A 24,118-nucleotide genomic window follows, 5' to 3' on the forward strand; every position below is an offset into this window, starting at 1 on the left:
CGCCCCGCTCTCATTCATTCCCAGCCCCTTCCTCTGCGCTCCTTCCCCTTCCCCGGCGCCGCCGGCCCGGCCGCCTCCCCGCCCCGCGCCCGGCAGCGGGCAGGGCCCTCCGCGCCGCAGCCATGGCCGCTGAGGGGGTGGACGAGCGCTCGCCGCTGCTCTCCGCGCCCGGCTCCGGCAATGTCACCCCGACCGCGCCGCCCTATCTGCCGGACAGCAGTCCCCGAGGTAAGGCGCTGTGCCGGCCGGCGGGTGGCCCTGGCCCCGTGGCTGTGGCTGTGGCTGGCCGGGCGCGGCCGTGCGGGGCTCCCCCCGCCGGGCCGGGGCCGCCGCCGAGGAGCCCCCGCCCCGCCCCGGTGGGGAACAACAGGTAACGCCGCTCCGTGCCCGGCACAGGCCGTGCTCCCCGCCGCGCTCCGGCCTCAGCGGCTCAGGGGGAGAAACGAAAGAAATTAAAATAATTGTTTGCAGGGGCAGAACAAGCCCGAACCGGTCTGCTTATTATAACTCGCTCGCATGCCGCAGCTTGCGTGGTAATTGTGGGACTTGTGTTTCCCCATTAATTAGGAGCAGGATTAGGTGCAAACGCGGAGCTGAGCGCAGCCCGGCTGGCGGTGCGGGAGGGGCAGCGCAGGAGCCCGCGGGGCCGCGGCCCAGGGCGCCCGGTGCGGGCAGCGCCGGCCTGGGGCCGCCCCGAACCACCGAGGGACTCGGTGCCTGTGGCACTGGGAGCCCAGAGCCACCAGCATGTCCTTGCAGACACGCTTCAAGGCCATAGCTGGTTTTGGCTTTATTTTTAAAGCGAGTCCGGTACTGCGGTTGCAAATCTGTAGTCGAGGCATAATTATATGGTATTATCTTTCTTGCACAGAGTTAGGAAAAATCATCTTGTTGATCAATACTGACTACTTAATTAGTAGTCTGGAAAAAAATACTTAGAAAATATAAAGCCGGATGTTATCAAAGTACATTAGTAGGTTTTTTTGGTTTTGGTTTTTTTTTTTTTTTTTTTTCAGTTAAACGTTTTAGAGCAGAAATTGAGGTGTGGAGAAAGCTGAAGGAATAAATAAGATTAGAGTAGCTTTGCTAGCAGTACCCTTTAAAATGTAAGATTACAGTTCTTATCTCAGTAGGTCCAGTGTGTTGGCCCTTTCTTAACGATTTCTATTAACTGTATAGATTCATGACATGCATGTAACTGGAATGAGTGAGCATCTGTCTGTTTTGAATGATATTTAAACTCAGTCCTCTTTTCTTGATGTGAAAATGTATTTCAGTTTGGACTGTAGCTGGTGTTGACTGTTACTTTGATTTGAACTGGACAAAGGAATATTGGCTTAAAAATAGCTAAGGTTGGAGGCTTTGGCTTTTTATATAGGGTTTATTTGCCATCACTTTTTTAATATAGGCATTATCCCCTAAGTAAAAAAAAAAATAAAAAAAATACACATATATATATACCTTAGTTTACATTCTGGCATTTGATGGTTTTATTCCTAGTGATCCTAATCCTGTAACCATTACTTTTGCATACATTTCAATCTGGTTTTTTGGTTTGTTTTTTTTCTGGGGGGGGGGAGGGTGGTTGGATTTATTTTTTTCCCCTAAGTCTTTATAAATTTAAAAAATAATAGAAATGCTTTAGATTAGTGACTCTTGATTGACCCCAGGGTAAAAGTCATGACCTGGAAATGAGCTGGATCCTAAATACTCATTTCAGTTGGTAGCTGTGTCCTCCTGTGCCTTCAGTGGGCACCTGTTACTTGAGATAACTGTTTGGGCACCTGTGGTGGGATGTGCTCTTGAGATAAGTGGTTTCTCCCCAAAAATGAGGAGGAACCAACACAGAGCTTTCTTGAATGTTGACTATCTCTTGATTGATCAGTCCATGAGCAAGCATACTAGGCAGCACTTCAGAACTACTCTGCAAAACTCAAAAAGATGGCTGTGGAACAGAATTTTGCAGAGCTGTGAGGCCTAGGCCCAGTAGTTCCACTTCTCTTGCTCTTTTGGCTTTCCTTAGTGAAAGGATCTCTGCAAGCTCAACCACCTTTCTAGCTGACTGGCAGTCTTGATCTCTCTCCCTAGCACAAGGCTAGGCTTAGAGGGGAAAAATCATTCCTGTGGAAAAATTGGGTTTGCTTCCAAAGCAAGCTCCTCCTGCAGAGCTTCCTTGATTAACATCACCTGAATAGCATGGAGTGGCCGTGGAAGGAGGAAGAAGCCCTTTGTGTCACAACTACCACCTGAATGTACATTAATAGGTTTATCCCTGTAATTATTTACTGTGCCCAGTATATTGTCCTGAACTTTAAATTAGACCATGGTTTGAAGGTAGCCTTCTCTTGTTGAGTTGCAGCTGAGACCAAGCAGACCCTTCCTTCCCTGTGTAAACTGGCATGGTTGAATCCTGGTAATAGCTCAGTGTTTGCTCTTAATGGTGGAAGCAAGCAAGAAAAATCTTTCCAGTGTGGATGCAGGCCACAGTATTTAAGAAACTTTTCACAACATTGACAAAAGGTGAAACTATCAGTTGTCTTCCCTGTAGTAGGATGGTTAGTCAGTGCTTTTTTTGTTTCTTTCGGGTTTTTTGGGCCTTTTCCAGACTTTCTTAGTTCTTAACAATGTATTTTTGGCATCAATCACTTAATTTTTTCCCTTACTCACCCCCTCACAGGTGATTATAAATAATTTTTTTTTTTTTTATTAAATCCAACTAATTTCTGTTTGACTTAGGTAGGTTGCAGGTGGTTCTCTGTGGTTTCTACCCTTCAGCTACCAGGGGAGGAAAGTGCACAGGCACCACAAGGAATTTCAGTTGGACTATCTTCCTTTACATCTCTGTTCTACAGGGGTGAGGAGGGAGTCAGATGTACTGCATAGTAGGGCACTTTGCTAATCTCACTGAATAATTAGTAAGTTGTGTGTTTTTTAGGGGAGGGGATTGGTTCTTTTGTGGCGGTTTTTATTTTTTGTTGGTTTTTAAAAGTTTGTTGTTTTTCTTTTTTTAAGAAAAATTGATAATATAGCTATAAATTGGTATGTCAGCAGCAGGGAATTTATTAATTAAATGTGTGTATATGAAGCTTGCTTACCACTCAGTCATGTCCAGCATGACAGACCTTTATGAACTGGTTTTAGATATTAGTTAGCCTAAAATTCAAGCTGTCAAAAAAAAAAAAAAGCCATACCAAAGTATGCTAATGTGCTTTGAAACCTTTTTATTAAGGTTTTATTAAGAGCAGCTGACTCTGAGACAATGTCTTTATTTTCCTTTTCACCATCCCCCGCCCCCTTACTCTCCCCCAATATGCTTTTCTTTAAATTTAATTTTGGTGGCTTTTGCTGGTTTGTTTTTTGGAGCTCTTCAAAACGCATGTTTTCTTTGAGCATGAAGGTTGCAGTGCCAAGATACCTCATGCTTTCTGCTCCATAGCAAATGCTATTTGCTGCAGCACAGCTCTGAAAAGCAGCCATTATTCGCTTGCTATCTGATATTTGCTGAGCCAGCAGGACAGGAACAGCGAGGCTGCTTACCTGGAAGCCAAGCAGCTCCAGTACGAGGCTGAAGAAGTGGCTGGCACTGTGTGTGGGGGCTCTCACACCTTGCTTAACCAGCTTTCAAACTTGTAACAGTTACCCCTTGGAAATGGGGTATAGAAGATTATAAATGCCTAGAAGATATGGCTGTTCATTTTTAAAGTATTCCAGAATCGTGGAAAGCTAAAATGTTGGTGACTGTGTCTCTCTTTTTCTGGTACCCTTAAAGATTTTGCTTGCCTTAGTACAGCCACCCTATTCCCAGCTCACAGAATTGAGCTGTCATGCTTTATATAAAGAGAACAAAGTAAAGAACTTTTGTAAAACAATTGTTGCTTTTCAGAAAAGCAACCTTAAAGCTGGGAGTGAGCTGTAGAGGAGTCTTGACAGACAGTTTGGTGTTTAGTCTTTGGAACATGCCTTTTGTTTTCTGGCTGCCTGTTCCTCTAGCCAGAAAGTGCCAGCTGCTCACTGCAGGAGCAGTTAAGCAGCCTGCTGACTGCCAAAACCCCCTTGCAGCAGCCTTGACTTTGCTATGATGGTTAAGACATTGCTGTCCCCATCATCTAAATCTCTAACCTGATTTCTGAAGTGCTCTGGTAGGCTTGAGCTTGTTTCTACTTGCCAAAGTGTGTGGGTTGTGGTTTTGTCTTGTGTGTGTTTGTTTTTGAATGTCTTCTAATGTCTCATGTCCTGCATGTGGCAGCCTTACTTAAAGTAGGGTATCACAGTACTGCAAAATAGTGATTTTTTTTTTTTTTTTTTTTTCCTGGATGCTGCATTTTTTCAGAACGCATTTCGTCAGAAACAGTAGAAATAGCAATAGTGTTACCTGCTCTTTCTTAAGGATGTTATTTTCTGTAACCAGTGTATCAGAGCTGAAGGTGTCAAGTTCACTTCCTCAAGAAATACAGCATTAGTTAGTGTCATGAATTCAGAATATGAATTCAGAATTGTATTGCTGCATATAAGTTAATTTTGTTTCTCATCTGAAATAATTAAAGTATATTGGATGTGATTCTTAGACTCTCAAGGTATCCATCTTTTTCCTGCTGCCTCTGTGAGTTAAAATCAAGCACAGGTCTGGGTCATGTATAGACCAAGTAGCAAAAAGATAGCAGCATGGCTGTTCAGCATGCACTTCAAAGGTGGGTGATGACTTTTGGATCTGAAGGGCAGACAGGTTTTCTTATATCCCTTCAGCTTATGACATTCACTTCAAGACAGAGTGAAAGAGGTTTAAATTTAATACTTGGGCTTGTCAGCTTTGATAGCAGCCTGTGATTTCCCTCACCACCCTCCAGCAGATACTGCTCTGCTCAGTGCTGTTGGTAAATGGCTGATCTCTCATTGCTTCTCTGAAGATTTTGTTGGCTGCTTGGATGTAGTCTTAGAAAAAACCTGTTGAAGCCCAAGGCTGCAGAGATTTTCAAACTACTAGTATTTAAAAAAGCTAAATCTGAACTACTGAATATACCTGTTTTGTATTTGCTTACCTGAAAAGCCCTGAACTTCTTGATGAAATAAAAGTCGGTGTTATTATATGGCAAAGAATTGTGGCGATAAGCTTAGGAGAGAGATTGCTGTGTTAAATTATTTTCATTCCATGGATTCTTAAGCCTCAGAGAATCTTCAGTGTTTCCTCCCTGTTGTGAGCTCACGACTGGCAAACCTGGAGTCTGCAGTCTGCTCTTCCCTGGAGAGCTGAGGCCATTAAAGCCTTCCATGTGTTGGCCTCTCCAAAGTGACTGAAGACCTTCTTGTGCATTGGTACTTTGGCTCCTGGACAAGAAAAATATCTGGTACTTTCAAAAGCAGAAACTCTGAGACTTCAGGGTTTTTTTCTTCAAGACAATGTAAATTTGCTGTTGTATGTGAAAAAGAAGCATTTCATGCTGCTTCCTATCCTAAGACCTGTTTTCTTAACAGATCTTTTTTGTGTTTTTGCCTGTAGTATCTTCTAAGATATGATAAACACTTGTCTATATTTCAACCCTAGATATTTGTGGAGGTTGTTTATGACTCTTCCTGCCTGTGTCTTGTTTTATTTTCTGGGGTCTTTTTCTTCAAAAGCCAGTCTCTACCAATCTGTAGTAGGTTTGGGGTATTATTTAGTGGTTTTTTTCCTCCATGCATTTTCTAAGGACTGCAAAAAGTTGGTTTGAAATAAAGTTACATAGATGAGTTTTGTTGGGTCCAGATTTCTTGGGTGATTTACTGTATGTTGCTGGTTTGCTTTACCTACAACTGTGGATGGTGTTTGTGCACACAGAAATTGTGGAGAAGGGGAAAGTAAATTTAGTTTTGTTCTGTGTTTATACTAAACACTGAGTTTTTTTCTTTTTTTTGAGCCTATGACTGCTAGAAGCGATACTTGCTGGAAGTGTATTAGGATCCTCTGTGTTTTCAGCTGAGATTTCCTTGTCTCTTGCAGCAGAGCTTCCCCCTCCATACACTGCCATTGCAAGTCCAGATGCCAGCGGTGTTCCTGTGATAAACTGCCGTGTGTGCCAGTCACTAATCAATTTGGATGGCAAGCTACACCAACATGTGGTTAAATGCACAGTCTGCAATGAAGCTACGGTAACAGGGATTTTTAGCATTTTTCTTTTTGTGGGGGGCTCTGGGGGTAGAGCTCATGTCCTCACCTGGGCAGGGTGGGTCCCTTCCTGCCACCCCCAAGGAAAAGGACGAGCCAGCCCAGCTGACTGCCAGTGTGGCTGGCGTGCAAGCTCGAGGCGTGCTGCCACGAGGATGGTCATAAGCAGTTAGGGTAAATCTTGGTGTGGTCGAGCTGGCTGTGCAGGATGTCTGCTTCTGAGGAGGACAAAAAGCAAAGATGTCATTTAAGTAATTACTCTTCTGTAAAGAAGGATAAAATTGGTTTTGATGGAATGAAGAGCAGTGTTGAATTGAATTATTCTAAGAGTTCAAAAAACAGAGTGGCAAACCTGCACCTCTCCCTGGATGAATGCCTTTCTCCCGAAATACTGTTCAGTCACTTGGTTAGCTTGTAACAGATCACGTTAAAACAACTTTGAAATGTTTAAGTCATTGGTTCTTTTCCAGTGATCACAGACCTATTTGTTTCTTCTCCTCTGAATTCAAGTCTTCACTACTTGGCCTCCTGCTTTTATTTTTTTCTGCCTGCCAGTTTTAGTTTTGGGATGTGATACTGCAGTGCTCCACAGCTACTGCAAACATTTGTATGAAAAGCACTGGATTAGATTTATTATATGGATTTATTATATATTTGTTACATGAAAAGAACTTTAAATTATGTCCTGAAAACAGGAAGCCTTAACACTGCAGGAAATTTTTTTCCACTTAAAAGGGAAAGTAGAGAACCTGTCATTGATAGTCAGTTTCCTGTCCAATATATAATGTTTCAAGCCAAACAAAGTATTGTGCACCTTTTGATTTGCTGCATGAAAGGACATTGAAACTTGACTCCCAGGTTGGAGAAAGATAATGTCAGTACAGTTTGAAACAAGATTGCAGTTCAGTGATGCCTTCATACTCTCTTAGTGACCAAGAAACAGACTGTGATCTTTTCACTGTTGAATAAAGCCATTGTCCAGGGAAGAAGGGTTGTTTGATGTTTTGACTGGTTTGGGGTGGTTGTTTTTTATTGTTTTTTTTTTTTTTTTTTTTAATATATCACTATTTAAGCTCACATTTAAAAAAAATAACTGAAGCCTTAAATTGTCATTGCTGAAATATGAATGTTTTTTCCTTAAGTTTGCAGAATTTTTGTTCTAATAGGGAAATTTTCACTTCTTAAGAAAGAAAAATTTCTAATTTTGTGTTGACTCTGAAGTTTCCTCTGTAAGAGGAAGTGTCTCTATTAGCAAGAACTTTTCACAGAAGTTGTTCTGCTTTGTCATCCTGTTATGTGGAAAAAAGTGAATTGCTATGACTTCTAATGTGTATTCTCTGGTGGTTGTGGTTCTTTGTTTTTTGTTTTTTTTTTTTTGGTTTAGCCAATCAAAAACCCTCCTTCAGGGAAGAAGTATGTTAGATGTCAATGTAACTGTCTCCTTATCTGTAAGGATACATCTCGGAAAATAGGCTGTCCAAGACCAAACTGGTAAGAATAAAATACTCTGTGTCTTGAGATGGTTTTCATTAAAGCAAATGTTGTCTTTGTGTTGAGTTTTTAAAACTAAAAGAAGTTCAAGCCTTGGTCTCTTTACATGGACAATTACAGAGCATTACTAAATTGTGTAGACACAGGTAGTGCTAGTGTCCATTTTGAATACATTTTCTTAAGATCAAAGAGGAAAAAAAAGTTTCTCCTTTTTCTTTTCGTCTCAGATGTGTGTGTCCCATTATATAACTACTTTATAAGTCAAAAATAATGTAAAGAACAATAGAAGAAAATCTACTTCTCATTTCTAGGATTTAACATTCATAATTTCTTGGAGGCTTAGTTGTAACCACACAGAATACTCACTTTGCTAAATTCAGAGTAGGGATTTGGAGTGAAATGGGAGATTGAGTAGTAGCTTGGCCTCAGTCTCCTCCTCAGTTATGCTGAGTATTCATTCCCCTCTCAGCTCTCAACTTTAATGTACAGAACTGTTATAAAAGAAGCAATTGTGATTGGCATAGTGATTGTTCTTACCATTGGGCTTAAGGTGTTAAAGATTTCACTGTGGTAGGAGGAGTTTGATTTTAAGTGGTGCAGCTCTAACAGGAGGAATGGAGAGGAAGGCTGAGTCTGCAGACACGTGAAGGGGAGTTCTACCCCACCAAGTGCCCTAGTCACCAGTCTGTTGGCTGTTCTGGTTTTGAAACATTGTTTGAGACTTGTGGGAATTACTCTTTTATTAAGGCTCTGTTGGGTAGGATTTCAAAACATTCCAAGCATTTTCTCAGAGTGCAGAAATGTTCATGGGATGGTTCAGTTATAATGTATCATGTGGTTGGTAACTAAACTAAATCAGAAGTTTCTTAATTTTATTAAAATTACCTCAAAGGCATACATCTAAGCAGTCCAAGTCTATGTATTTGTCTTGCTACAAACTGAGCAAAATTGGTGTAGTGTACTTGAAAGGAGAGCTGGGAGTAAGCCCTAAACAGAGGATTCCAGAATGAAGGAAGGCAGGCCATTCAGAATAAAGTTTTGGTTGTAGATGGAAAAGATTAAATATTGCTTTAATTTTCCCTTTCACTTTTTTCATTCTAAGAAGTCTCATCCTCATTCTGTGTTGGTTAATTTGGGTACTGTCATTTTGGATTGACAAATTGTGTAATTTAACTGGAAACACATTGAACATAAAAATACTTTAAAGTAAATTGATTTCATTTAGTCAGCATAGAGTGGTTTTCCTTTTTAGTTTACTCAATTAGAATGAAATTTTAATGTGCAAGTATGGATATGCTTCTTACATTCTACTGGTTGTCAGTAGTGTGGGGAGGAGAACGAGGTTATAGAAGATCCTTACTCTTTCTACAGGTTTCACATGGGTATATACATTTCAATTCTCAGGCTTGCTCATCTGGGTATTAAGTTTCCATTTTTCTGTTGAGCATGTCTGTCATATGCTTGCAAGTCTTTGATCCCTATAGGGTTTAGGCTTGTATGGCTGATCTTACAGGGAAAGAGAATATTTTTTAAACTGAAAACAATTCAGAGAGCAAACAAAATTGGGTGCATCAGCTGTTTAACAAGTAGATGATAGTTTAAAAGTGTAAAAATATTTGGTACTGACTGAGCTAATTGCTTGAGTGCATCATCCTTCTCTTTTGCTAGTTTTATTACATGTGTATCTAATGTTCTTAACACAGTAGACGCATCATTACTCTTGGTCCAGTAATGCTGATTCCAGAAGAGCAGCCAGCTCAACCTGCCTTGCCAGTTCAACCAGATGGAACTAGAGTGGTGTGTGGGCACTGTGGAAATACATTCCTTGTAAGTAAAGCATTGGATTCTCCTCGCCTCACCATGCTATCTCTCAAGCTGCTTGTTGTAAGCAGTTTTAAGAGTGTATTGCCTCACCCTTTGGCATCATTGAGGAACTAAAACTTCTTCTGTGCTCATTATTATGGATGTATGGTCTATATTTGGTTATCTTTATGTGTGTTTCAGTAGTCTTTCTGTACGTGGATAGATAAAGCCCAAACTCTGTCTTACTGTTTTGTGATGTGAGAGTGGACAGTGCTGGAAGAGGAAGTTGGTCTTCCAGGTTCTGTTTAGGCTTGAGTGGTAGCTGTGTTCTGGAGTGGCCAAGAGAGCAGTTCTGTCATTGCTGTATGAGCCCTGGAGAGCTGTTGGTTATGGAAATTGCCTTTGGAATATCTGTAGGTTGTTGGAGAACTGGAGGTTTTGGTTTATATGCAAGACTATCAGTTGATCTCATTTTTGAAGTGGAAGGATGTACAAATGCTCTTCTGCTGTTGAACTTTCTGGAGCCTTCTAAATGGACAAGGTGCTGCCACACCTGAATTTTGATTTCAGTACACAAGTAAACTAGCTTTGGCTTCATCATCAAGCAGTGATTGAATCTCTTCTAGGTTCTTCACTTGTAGGAAATTACTAGATAAGGGGTACAGTTAAAGAAAAGTCATGAGAGAGGTGACATATTCCTGAAACAAAGGATTATAAGATACATAAAGATCAGAGAATACTCAAGTGCATGTTGTGCAAGGAAAAAGGAAGCTTAGGGGATGCCACTCCATGTTTGCTTGTGCCAGCAGAGAGAGAAAGGTTGCCTTGTGATAGGCTCTGTAATGGAATAGGCTTCTACTTCAAGTCTTCACTTCAGGTTTATGCATCAGTGAGGTGCTTTTATGGCTTAACCCCGGCATGCCTTACCACACAGCTGCTTGCTCCCTGCAAACACCAGCCAGCCCACCTGCCCTGGTGGGGAGGAGAATTGGGAAAATGGTAAAATTTGTGGGTTGAGATAAAAACAATTTAATGATTGAAACAGAAAACTGCTAATGATGATGATAATAATAGTAATGAAAAGAGAGAGAGAAATAAAACTCAAGAGAAATAAGTGGTGCTCAATACAATTGCTCACCACCTGCTGACCCAGCCAGTGCCCCAGCAGTGATCAGCATCTCCCAACCAACTCCCCCCAGTTTGTGTACCAAACATGATGTTCTGTGGTATGGAATATCCCTTTGGCCAGCTCAGCTCAGCTGTCTTGGCAGTGCTCTTCCTCAGCTGCTTGTGCACCTCTTTGCAGGCAGAGCATGGGAAACTGAAAAGTCCTTGACTTAGGTAAACACTACTTAGCAACAGCTAAAAGCTTAGCTTGTTACCAGCATTGTTACTGAATCCAAAAGAGAGCCGTGTACCAAGTATTAAGAAGAAAATTAATACTCCCAGCTGAATCCAGGACAGGTGTGCTGTAATGTCTTAACTATTATAGTAGGTAATGAGTGCAAAGAGCAGGAGATGGCCCTTACACTTCTTTCTTCTTTCTTTTTTCTTTTTTTTTTTTTTTTCCTGAAGAAAAATGGGAATATGATGAGGAATTTACTGTACTGACTGGAAAGTAATTAGAGATCCTCAAGAAATACTTTGTCTACTAATTATGCCTATATATTAAAAAATATAAAATTTCTTATAACCCTTGCTGAAAAACAGTAGTGTGAAACTGAAGATAGCTGAAGTGGGTTTTCTGTTTGCCTTTTCAGCCTGTCTTTAGGTACTTTGACAAGCATGGGAGTTTTACTTGTCTTGATTCCCTATTTACTTTATATAAGTACAGTGCAGATTAACTTTGTAGTTTACACTATGAATTACTTCAGGTGAACATGAGGGGAAAAAAACCAGACCCATAAAGTCTGGGTTTGCCCATGACTACTAGATTATGCCTTAAAAGCTTTTCTAGTCTGGGATTTGTGCATGTGACTTCGTATCTTCTGGTTGCTTCAGGGAACTGCAATATTTTGAACTTCATAGTCCTGTCTGCCAGGATAAGACTAATTTGTCTCTTCATGATATGTTGAAAAGAAACTCTCTGAACCATTAGAAATTGGAAGCTTGCTATTTTTTAATGCTGAGTTATCAAGAAACAAACCCTTTTTACCCCTCGTTACACAGCTTTCCTGCCAGTCTTTTGTTTCTACTTTTTTTTTTTTTTTTGTAATTAAGTCTGAGATTCTAAAAATAATATTTTTAGTTAAGAAAAATCAGAAAATTGCTTGGATTTGAGAATGAAGAGAGAAGCAACAAAAAAGTATTTTAGCCAGCCTGGAAGCTCAGTTTCTTGTGAAGAAAATATGTAGTGCTAGATGCATCTCTCAGCAACTCAGTAGGCTATTCCTTTTACTTTACCTGGCAGTTAAAAAATAAATAGACAAAGATAGCATCCCTGGCATGGAAAAGTCAAATTGTCATGTTCTGTGTTCTTCTAAGAGTGTCAGCTTGTTCACCACCTTCCAAGATTTTTTATTTTTTTTTTTCCATTTGAAAACATGACTATGGGACCTATATTATGCTTGCCTCTACTCATGGTGGGGTTTTTTTCACCAATTATAAAAAGCACACTCTTTGCTATGGAGTGCCTTGAAGTTTCTCTGTCTTAGCTGGAAGAATGGCTTAGTACTGAAGGGAGATTGTAGCCAAACTATCAATGTTTCACATCTTGTTAATCAGATTTTTTTTTCCCCTTGGAAACCTGATAGAAGTTCTTTCTGTGTTAAGGTTTCTACTGTTTCTGACAGGTTTGGACTTGACAAGTGGAAAAAGGGATAGAATAGAAAAAGGGGGCAGGATGAGAGTTTAACTATGTTGCTAAATATCAGTTAATAATAAAATCAGTTTAATAATAAAGATCTGGTTTGGGCTGTTTTGAGAGCTTTTGAACTTGGGCTTTGAAGTGCCTGTTTCTGCCAGCAGTAAGTCATTCACTGCTGCTCCCCTCTGAGGGACCTCTGCCTGCAATGGTGTGTGGCTGTCAGAGGCTGAATTGTCTTTGGAAATGGGGGACAAGGGAGGGCTGTCCCTATGTCCTCCCCATCTCTGACATCTTCCTGCTACTGTCCTGCTTTTGAAAGAACCTCAGGAACGAGAAGCCAGGAGCAAGCTATGGAAGCCACAGGCTGTAGGCTAAGCACTGTACTTTGTCAGCTGTGCTTTGTCAATTTTGGTTTGTTCAAACTAATCAAATATGAAAATTACTTCTTCTGAAATAATTGAATAAAAAATCCATTAAAGTTTTCAGAAAACTTAGATATGTTTTAGTTTGTGAAAGTATTTTGCTTTCCCAAAGGACTAGAGAGGAATGGAGGGGAAGCTTCTTTTGCAGAAGCAACTGTATATAGGACTGTGTATGTATTTATGTGCATATGTCTTTTTTTGTTTTGTTTTGGGATTTTTTTTTCCCCCACTGTCTTGTGTTGAATGCACTGAGAACTATTTTAGGCTTAGAAGAAAATGTTTGACTATTCTTTTAGCAATTCCTTTGATGGATGTCTGGTTTTGTCCACAGTTGAAATATTGACGAGCTCTGGTTTCCTCATATCTTCATCTGTTTTAGTACATCTAGCCAGGGATTGGGCTGTATATTGTGTTGCTCCAATTTAAAAAATCATTGTATTCTCAGCAGAGAGCTAAATTTCATGTAACTGTAACTTCTTAACAACATGAATCAATATTAGGTACTTTAAAGCACTCTGGAGTATGGGTAAAAAATGCCAGCTTAAGCATGATTTAGAATGTACAGAAACATAACCTTTCCTCACTGTGTTAATGTGATTGGAGTTCTTGTGCTTTAAAAGCCTTGTCACAATTTTGCTCTTTTTCTACAAATACCTCTTGTCTGTGTAAAAGGCATCATAACAGTTACTCCTTCTGTTATTTCCAGGTAACTCTCAATTAAAATAGATTATTGCTCACTCCTTTTTCCATCAATATTTGTAGCCCAAATGCATTGGAGTTTGTAGCCATTGATAATTTAAACAAATAATTAGAAGTCTTAAAATTCTGAAAAGTTTATTAATGAGTAACTAAGGAAATGGGTTGCCTACACTGTGATATAGAATTGAAACTGGTGTATAGAAATGAAGTTGAATTACAATTAGGTAAAATATAAATCCTGGAATTAGACTTCCTTTTATTTCTGGAATTGAAATTTAAAAATCTGAAATAACTGCTCTGGTGGGGCCTCTCTCCATCCCCAATACTGACACTTTCACTGTGTAGAATTAAGGGAAATTGAGTGCATTTTTAAAAGGGATGCAGAAAAATACTGAACTTGCTCTTCTGCCAGGAATGTGGAAGTAGAATTAATGCTCTTAAAAAGCTTTGCTTGGATGGGGAGCATTACAGAAGTTTTATTAAGGAAAAAAATAGAACTCTGCTAAATCAGTTTGATCACGTTTTGTAAACAAAAAATACCAGTTACATAGTTGTTCTGTAAATATGTAAATAGACACTTCAGAACAAGACAATAAAAGATGGATTTCTTTTTAGTGGAGATTTATCCCCAAGTAAATAAAACTGAGGGAGATGTTCAGGAGGTAGGCAAATGTTCAATAAATACTACAGTTTCAAACCTTGCTCACAGCAAATTCACAAGGCATGAGAAGACACATCTTTCTTTGCTCATAAAATCATAAATTTCTTCTCAGCATTTAAATGGTGCTTGCTGTAGGTTGGTGCTGTTTTCCCTGTGAGGGTGGGATCTGATTTTCATTTGTGGTTGTAGCAGTTACAACACTTCAGTAGGACAGCTTCAGATTTCTCATGGGGATAAGGCAGGGCCTAATGGAGGCACTGGGGATCTGCACTGTGGCTTCTGCCCCTGCTTTTAATTTGCAGTGTGACTTTTGTATCACCAAAAAGCTTCCTACCAACCTCTTCCACTTGAGAAAGGCAACAGAAGAGAGCTACAGTTACAAAATAACTCCTTGCAGGGGGAAGAAAAAGAGCCGTATTATCTTGATCAAGGCAAACGTGTTTAAAATGCTTGTTTAATACTGCTATCACAGAATTAAATTTAACAGCGCCTGCTGTTTTTAAGTAAGAGTATATCACTCTGTATCCCCTGGTTGAGTTGGGTCTAGGCATTGCTTTCACTAAGGCTGTTTCCCACACATGGAAGGTGGTGACCCTACCATGTACAATTTTACATATCTTTTTAATAGTCATGTAAGGTAGCCAATAGTGTTCTCTATTTCATTGATGTAAAACCTTATATCTACTTTCTAAAATATTCTTTAACACAGCTTTCTGTGTACCCATAACTTAGTTTTCATAAATGATGCAAGGGTTGGGAAAAAGATTGCAAAATACTTCTGTTTGTAATTGTGCCAAAGAAAATACACTTATTTTGATTCAGGGTATATTAATAGTCTTTAAGTAAGAGAAGAAAACCCATTAATATTTTAATGTTGCTCATACTACGCCTGTGGATACAACCACATTACGTCAAGCAAATTTTGTAATACTAAGGCAAGTCATGGGAAATGTTCTCATGGAAATCCCAATCTGTTGTTGCCACTGACAAAAGGGCACCCCATTTATAGAAGAAAACAAGAAACAAGTCAAAGAGTCTGAGAAGCAAAATGTTTTCCATGTGATATTTAAAATTAAGTGCAATAACAATTTTCTCAGGTCTGGTTTTCAACCTTTTTCTTTTCTTTTTTTCTTTTTACAGTGGATGGAACTGAGGTTTAACACACTAGCAAAATGCCCACACTGCAAAAAAATGTAAGTTCTCTGAAAGCAAGGTTATGTAAATTACTGTGAAGTAGCCAGCGTTTCTTCTGTAAGTCTTTGGAGTAAAATGTGTCAGCTGTGCTGATTATTTTGCTGTGCTTATCTGAACTTCAAGGCTATAGCAGATAGTGTGCACATGAATTCTCCATTCTTTATGCAGAAACCAGTAGCTTTGACAAATCAACCTGCGTTTATGAAAATGATCTGATTGAATTGATAGAGGCAAAAATAAGCTGCTAGCAATAGACAGGAAAGGGTTGCTGAAATTAACATTTTATGTCCTTGAAATTTTGCCTCTTCATGCAGTAGTAATCAGACGTCATCTTGAAAGGTAGAACTTGAATGACTTTATTGTAAAGAGCGGAAAGGAAATAATCTTAATTTGAAAGAGGGTTAAGTGACAATATAAACTCAACAGCTAACTTGTGTTAAGCATCTTAATGCATTAGCTTGTTTAAGGTTTAGGAATTACTGTGGAATAATTTATCTATTCATTTGTTACTACTTCAAGAAGAACAAGAAAAATAATATAGGAGCTGTAAGCATTTTGTTTTGGTTTGGTTTTTTTGAGCCTCTCTTTTTGAGTATTTGTTTGGCTCAGGAATTCTTAATTTGAATTTTTGCACTAGTAACATAATTTAAATTTGTACGGGATTTTGGCCACAGGATGTGAAATAAGACATAAATATTACTTCTAAGACCTTCATATTCTGCTGATTTATTTAAATATTTGTCTTCCTTTAACAGGCAAGCGTGACTTCCAGTTAAAGGAACAAATGTGTTTTCCACTGGGAGTGGAGAACCTCAGCTGTGTTGTATGTTGCAGGAAAAGTAGCAGATCCCTTAGGAAGGAGAAAGCTTAGGAAAAATGTACTGTAGGTGTGGGCATGGCCTGGCCTTCAACACTGGTTGAAGTCTTTTTATCTGAGTATTTGATAGAGAAATCGGTCTGGTGCTGTGTTTAACCTCAGGGGTGTAGCCAGCCCAGTGTGGAGTTGTGGATGTGTTCAACTTAGGTTGAGTAAACTTAGTCTTGATGAGATGCTGCTTTGCAGGGATGTTTGTACTGACACATTAAGTCTCTTCGGTCCTTGAGGAGGGGTTGGAGTTTTGCTGTTTGGTTTGTTTTAAAACTAATTGCAATTATGTTTTATATTATATGTCACCCTTGTTAGCTGACCTTGTCTTTTTTCTTGACTCTCCTTAGATCAGTGTTATTTGTTGTTTAACCTTAAAGATCAAAACAAGCAGTGAAAACCAACCAAACAAAAAACCCAACCCTAGCAGTAACAGCAGCAAAATAAACCACGCTCCAAGCAACAGTCAAAAGTCACAGCATGTGATCTTTTGGTCTGTCTTCTGTTGATTAATGTTGCTTCTGTTTTAAATTCCAGCTGAACTCAAAGGTTTTCATAGTGTTTTCCTCCCTAAAGTGCAAAGCATGCTATCTGTATGTAGGGAAGCAGGAGCCTCTCTGCAGTGCAATTTACAGTGATAATTACAGCTTGTGTGGCAACTGTATTGCAGAATGCAAAACAAATTTTAACAAGTGGGCACGTCTGTCCTTGGGCTGAGGATGCAAACTGTGGGATATTGTAATTTAGCTTTGAAGGAGTTGCTTGGTGCTTTCCCGCATTTGCGATGCGATGGTTGGGAGTTCTGCACTTCCAGCAGCACAACCATTTCTGATACATGGATTTAGGGCACAGCATAGGTGAGAGCTTTGAGTCATGATGACGGAATAAATAACTGCAGTGACCTGCTTTCTATCAGGTCTTTGTCAGAGGTCATCATAGCCAAGTAGTTAGAAGGGAATGTAAGGTTTCATCTTACTAATGCAGAACTTCTTTCATTAGTAGCTGAGTAGTCAGATGGAGAACTGTTCGCTCGTTATGTAGATTAAGTTGATGATTGCCACTGAAAAAAGGATAGTGTAGTCTAAGGCAAAAGGCCCTTAAATCACTCCAACAGTAAGTTTTTCAAGGAGACGTTGGCTGACACTTTTGGATTAATAAGTTTGTTTCAAATGTTTTTAAAAGTGCAGTGAATCTCTGAAAATAGTTTGTTTTTGACCTTTATTTGGTTGATGGATACTAGATCTTTATATTAAGAATGTCTTCTAAAATTGCAGGGGAGATCAGAAATTATTACATGACAAAGTTAGTAATGAGACAGTGTTCAGGGAGAAGTAAAGCCATAATGCCTAAACAAAGGAGCCTCTCATATCTGAATGTAGGAGGAAATAGGATCTTCTTGTCTGTTTTTAATCCCATCTATGTGCTACCATTGTGATACAACTTTGTTTTGTGGCACACTTGTTTTGTCTTGCAAAATAACTTGGGAAGGGTAGGAAATTAATTGTGATGTAGAGAATGAAATCTTATTTGGTAAATTACCAAATCTCTGTGGAAGTGGACTGTAAATGTGTCGTGTCAGGGATAGCTAAGGTATTTGCAGAAGCCTTACTGATCCATAGTGGCTCTGCCTGACACAGGCCCTTACTTGCCTTGGGAAAATAAATGTAGCTAGTGAGGAAATTTTATGATACAGTTTTATTTTATAGTAACACCTGAGATTGGGGGGGAAACTATTTCTTTTTGCTGATTTAGTGTTCTTCTGTATTTTTAAATACCAGATGTTTATCAGCTCATTTTCCAAGAGTGAGAGATTCAGGGAAAGCTTCCAGTATTTTTCTCATTTAATGATGAATCAGGAACTGGTTTTTTGTATGCTAAGATGTGTATTGAATCATCTAGAAAATTCAGTTCATTAATTCAGTTACTAAAATGAGTACCTGAATGGTACAGTTTATTTCAGAATGTCAAATCTATTTTTTCCCTGTAGGACCTATCTCTTTTACTTTTTAAGGTCTGCCAAAACTATGAACCCTCATGAATTTATAACACCTTTGCCCCATAAAGGACTTTCCTGAAAGAGAGAGATGTTGGAACCTCATCACTGCTGTGGAGGCTAATTTCACCAGTGCTATTCATCTTCAAAATATTGGCATCTTAATTTTCCTAGTGGAAGCGTGTTTGAAATCCTGATCATAATTCTTATTATTTGGAGCATAAGAGACCCAGCATTCCTTCCTGTGCTACTTCTTTTAAAGCCTTTGTCCCATGTGGCAGTTTCCCCCTCTTCTAATTATTCCCTGATGCAATATTGGATCTGACATCTTTTAGATCTGCTGCTGCTGCTCAGAGTTCTGGCAGGTGCCTTTACTTCCTCAGCAGCAGCTCAGAAAGAAGGAACTGCTGCTTTCTAGATAGCTCTGTGGAGTTCCCTCATGTTCTCACAATGGAACTAATTGGTTGCTTCTGTGATATGAAAAAGTTCTTTTGATCCCATTTTTAATATTGCCAGATGTGCTTGTCAGAGTTGTCATGGTTGCAAGGTTTTTGGGATAGAGTTTCAACTTTCTTTATTCTAAGTTACTTTGGGGGTTTTATGTGTAATTTGGGGTGGGTAGAGGAAGCCTCACTATCTAGAGGGGCCCAGTGGCTAACATCACTGTTGGAAGGTGAAAAATTAATAATGATTTATTTGGGCTCCTAGGTCTGTTACATGACTGTATAAACTCTAATCATTGCTTTCTGTGGAAAGAGAAAAGCAGCTAAATTGAGACATTCTTTAAATTTCCATTTTGTGGTATTTGTGTTGATGGTTTCTCCCCAAGCCTTTTTTACTGGATATAATGAATTTTGTCTCTGTGTGAAATACACTGCACAGTAAATATTATATATGTTGTAGGTATATTAAACATGACATTTTTACCAGCTTATGGTATCCAGCTCTGTAATAGAATTAACTTTGAGTACATAGCCACAAAATCCTGCAAAGGAGGGAACCTAAGGTCAGTTTAGCAAACTCAGTCTCTTCCCTTTTTCCCTTTTATAAAACTACTTTTAGGTTTTATTATTTTTAACTCATGTAACTTGGAATTTAATAACATATCCCTTTTCTAGAATGGCTGTAGAGTAGCTTTTGAGGGACTATGTGGAGGTGTGTGTGAGAGGGCAAGATACATTATTTGCCCAACTGGAAATTCTCTTGCCCTAATCCTATCTCAGACACCCTCCAGTGTCCCATTTCACTATGTATGGTGAGGTTTTGCTCAGGAAGTCATTTCCCCATGGAAGCTAATGAGCAGCAGTGTTTGGGAACTTTTCCAGCTCCTCTGAAAATGGCTTGTGAGTAGTCACTTTATTCAACTCTTGCCTTGAGAGATGAAGCTCAGTGTGTTAGCTTGAGGACTGTGGTGGTGATTGGTTTTGTTTTTTTTTTGTCTTTGAGCATATTAGAAATTCCTTTTAAAGAAATAACGTTGAAGTAAAGCTGCTTAAAGCAATCTATTTGAAGGCTTTCTAAGACAAATGCTTAAAAAACTTTAGTCACATGCTAAGCATATGAGGCCTTGCTATGTGGTTAATTAACTGGAGCCAGAAATTTGGTCAGTCATATGACGTGTGTACTACTTCAGTTGTTTAGCAGTGCTTTTTTCTGTTAGGCATTTATCTTGAATAAGTTGAACTATCATGAGATGAGTAAAAGCATTACACTATTTCCAAAGTTGTGTTGATCTCCCTGAACAGGGTGAAGTACTAAAATAATGATAGCATGCTTTGGGTTGCTTCAAAAAACCTCTAAGATAGATAATGTTTTATAAAAGCACTTCTGCCTCTCTTTTAACTGTGCTTCAGTGGACTTAAATCATACTCCTATTTTCCTCATTAGCAAGCTGTATGTGATTGCAAATATGTGACTCAAGATGTATTTACTAAACCATGCTGAGCTTCTAGAATAATTTTTCTAACCTGTAGTAAATAATGTAATGTTTTATTTGCATTTTATATTTGGTTTGAGTGAAGCACTGTAATAGCTTGATGCAGCAGGTAGAGACAGAGCTGTCTGTCCTGGAGTTCATAGTCTAGATGATGAGTGACAGAATTTCCAGGGGATTTATTTACCTTGGTTGTCAGAAGTGATTTGTGCAGCTCATATAAATTGTGGTAGAACTCTGTATAAATTTCAGTATTTGGAGATGTTGGACATGGAAAAAAAATTACATGTCTGTAACTGAAATGATTTGTATTTATCTTCAGAGCAGTTTAATCACTGAACATTGAGTATTGAGTATCCAAGAAATGGATAGTGAAGGTTGTTATTAATGACATGTAGGGGTGGCAAAAGTTATTTTCAGTTACTTAGATGCAGTGAAGTATTGAAGCCATATGCTGATGTACTAAAAATCTGAAGGGTGTCTTGCAACCAGCATGGAAGCTGTAAAGCAAACTTGAGTTTTGCCATCCAAAGGCTATCCAAGACAATTACTGGGCTGCACTGTAGGTACAGAAGGTAGACACACTCTAATTGTGGGTGTGGAACCACTTCCTTCCTAGAATTTTAGGTACTAGATATTCACCAATAGCTCTCCTTTAAAATAAAAATGGGGACTCTGTCCTGTACTTTACAGTATAACTGTAGACTTTGCTTTCAACTCTATAAATTTAAGATGGTATGTGTATTGCCATTCTCTTTCCATATCCCCCATTGAGACTGAACAGTTACTGTTGATGGTAGGGGTGGTTTTTGTGGTGGTTGTCATTTGGGTGGTTGGGTTTGGGATTTTTTGTTTCCCTTTAATTTACAATACCATTTATTTCCTAACAGTTCTTCTGTTGGAAGTGCGCTGCCACGGAGGCGCTGCTGTGCATATATCACAATTGGAATGATCTGCATCTTCATTGGTGTTGGATTAACTGTGAGTGATATACCACAATAAATTTTCAACTGTGTGCAGGGGTGTCTGTGTTTAAAGGAGTTCTCTTAGTTGACCAGCTCTTCTTTTCCCAGCATTTGAGTCAAACTTCCTAAATTTGTGTTTTTTGTCATCTCTATTAAAACTGTGGATTTAATCATCTGAGTAAATTAATTTTTCTGAGTTGAAATGGAAAATATTTTTTAAAGGTATTCTGGCACTTTGATAATCTTTTTTCTGATGTGAAATTTGGCTCCTCATCTCTAAAAACTTAAGTTTTATGAAAAATGGTTCACTTTACTGTAGAAATTCTGGAACATCTTGCTCTTGCCAGAGCTCTCAAAACTTCCAGGTTTCCAGAAATACATGTTGCTGGATAGCCAGAAATATAAGTTCTGCTGCAATGGAGGTGAATGGGATTCCAAGCACTAAAATATGTACATGTCTTTGTAATTTGAACAAGTTGTGAAGTTCATAACCAGTTCATAAGCTATTTGCAAATGAAAAGGCTCACTCTCTGTTACTTGGAAAGCTATCTGGCTTACCAGTACCTCATATGGGATACTAAAGCCAACTTTCTCCCTGGGAATTCCAGAAAAGTTCATGTGAGGAAATACCCCCAGTGAATTAATATGTGAATTCTCGTTATGCCTCTAACTTGCATTTTAACTTGAATCATTATTGATGTGTGATCTTAAATGATTTATGAAGGATTTTCCAGGTTCCTTAATAGAAACAAAGCCAGAAGTAAAAACAGTGAGAGACAAATTCCTTTTCCTTTTTTTAATTACCTTCCTGAGTTGGAAAATTATGTGAAAACATTTTTCCATGAGATTTGTCCAGAGGCTTGTGTAGCTTCCATCCCTGAAGTTATTTGGGACCTAGCTGTGTTAAAACCACGAACAGCTTGGTCTGATCTTGGGGTTGACCCTACTTTATTGGGGAGTTGACACTAGAGGTCTCCTGATCTCCCTTTCAAGCTCAATTATCCTATGGTTATGTAAAATTAAGTGAATAAAATACCCAATTTGCCCTTACCAGAGTTGAAAAGGTGCTGAAATGCTTCTCCTTAATATAACCTACTCTTCCCTGAAGAACAGATAGTGCTGTATGTTTGACACTGGCTTTTTCTCTTTTTAGGTTGGTACACAAGATTTCGCCAGGCGATTTCACGCAACATATGTTTCCTGGGCTGTTGCTTATCTCTTAGGTTTAATCTGCCTCATTCGAGCCTGCTACTGGGGAGCCATTAAAGTCAGCTATCCAGAGCACAGTTTTGCATAGAGAAGTTGTTAGGTTATAGCTAAACATCTAGTAGTTCTGGATATTACATCCTGGACACTTTTAAAACCTTTCCGGTAAGGATTCCATTCTGTTCAAAGTAGTTTAAAGACTGGGGGTCTCTAAGAACAAATGTTCATTGCACTACATAATATGCAAATAGTTTGTTTTGCTGCTAGATTCCCTAGCTCTGAATACTAAAGCTGTGTTTACATGTTCATAACTCTGTCTTTATAGGTGTTGAATTTTATTTCGACAGTATTAAGTTTTACATTTCCTTTGTTATGTTAAAATCTGTCTGCCATTTTTCTAGATGTTCAGTAAGAATTCAAAAGCAAGAGTGTTTATAAGTGTTTCTACAGTAGCTTCACATTTGTACTTAACATTTTAACTAAAATTATATTCAAGTGGCTTGCTTTAAAACCTAAGCAATAAGCATTTTGCTTGAACTGCTTTACTGCATCTTTTGCCTAAGATCATAGTGACCTTATTCAGGAAATGAAGGTTGTGAGTGTTTAAAAGACTGACACTGTTGCTAGAGAGACATTTGTAAACACTGTATGCTTGGAGATTTTTCAGGTAGAGAGATGCTATTTTGGTAGTTGGATTAAATTTCCATTTATCCAGGATTGGATTTCAGTAAGGATAAATGCTTTCTCCTCAAGGATCCTGGCACTGAGGTTTTGGTTGGGTTTTTTCGTTTTGTTTTGTTTTTTTAACTGGCAAATCTTAAAAGCCATGCTCGGATTGTGGAACTTAACTCTAGTTATTTGTACAAGTTCCTTTACAGGGTCTAAGGGAAGCATTTCATATGACTTGGTTTGTAATACTTCAGTGTCATGTACATGACAATAAGACGGTGATGGGTTGCCTCTTACTTTCCTCTGATCACATCAGATTTTCCCTGCTTGGGAGAGTTATGACACTGGTCACTGCAAAGGGAGACACTGTAAATTCTCATTAACTGCTGTAATAAGAAAATAAGTAAACTATTACTTGGACCATTCCATCAAAGTACATCTAGTCAATTTAGCACTGACTTGCCAAGAGAATACGGAAACAGAAAGTTTTTTCTAATGATGTATTCACAAAGGATTGAGGGACCAGTTCTTGCACTGCCCATCTTTATAATTTTAAACAAGTTTTTGCTAAATTCAGAAGGAATGTCCTGAGTGATTTAGACAACTGTAGTAATTTAGATAAAAGGGTCAGATGGGTAAATTAATATGGATGTTTCAGGGATACATGTAATTTAAATTATCTATGTTCCTGCTAAGTCAAAATGATATTCGGATAAGGATTTTGGAGCACAATAAATGTAAATGATCAAACTGTAAATGATCTGTCTTTGTATGACGCTAAATGTATAAAAGCAGTAGCTCAGGATTACAATGTACCTTTTACAAATAAACTAATAAAGAAATAAAGATTATTATTCAAACTTAAATGTATTTTGTTATTTATATGCCTATAAAAATGCATAAGTGGATGAATTTCCTAGTATGATACAGAAACCAAAAAGTTATTGCACACCAAAGGTGAGCTCTGCATTTTTGCCAAATGGCAGCCTCAAGAATATACGAGAGCAATAATAAAGTGCAATTAATGATGTTTTAGGAAGAACGGGGACATAAATAAGGGATGAAACCACTGTTGAAATTCTGTTTTCTTGAGTCAATGGCTTATTGATGGACTAATATCAATATAATATTCTAATACTCTTTTCCTAGTGCATCCCTTCATTGTTGAGATTTGCTGTACTCACTTGCATTTGAACCAATGAGTACTCTTTCCTTGTACTTTGTGTTTCAAAATATTTTATTTCACATTGTGAAGTAAAGTAGGCTGGGGCT

General features: G+C 38.7%; 1 protein-coding gene across 2 annotated transcripts; it reads left to right on the forward strand.

Annotated features, from left to right (window-relative positions):
* Positions 1 to 7: 7 nt before the first annotated feature.
* On the forward strand, positions 8 to 23,712 carry PIP4P2 (phosphatidylinositol-4,5-bisphosphate 4-phosphatase 2). Of its 2 annotated transcripts, none has more exons than XM_056483731.1 (7): positions 8 to 228; positions 5,975 to 6,123; positions 7,524 to 7,630; positions 9,334 to 9,457; positions 15,162 to 15,214; positions 20,897 to 20,987; positions 22,125 to 23,712. In XM_056483731.1, exons 1-7 carry the CDS (start codon positions 123 to 125, stop codon positions 22,266 to 22,268), a joined length of 774 nt encoding a protein of 257 aa, XP_056339706.1. In that variant the 5' UTR covers positions 8 to 122; the 3' UTR covers positions 22,269 to 23,712. The 2 variants fall into 2 exon arrangements, with proteins under 2 accessions (XP_056339706.1, XP_056339707.1); XM_056483732.1 differs by having other exon boundaries at positions 5,978 to 6,123.
* The last annotated feature ends 406 nt before the right edge of the window (positions 23,713 to 24,118 follow it).

Source organism: Oenanthe melanoleuca, chromosome 2, assembly GCF_029582105.1.
Source record: "Oenanthe melanoleuca isolate GR-GAL-2019-014 chromosome 2, OMel1.0, whole genome shotgun sequence".
In the NCBI taxonomy this organism is placed as follows: domain Eukaryota; kingdom Metazoa; phylum Chordata; class Aves; order Passeriformes; family Muscicapidae; genus Oenanthe; species Oenanthe melanoleuca.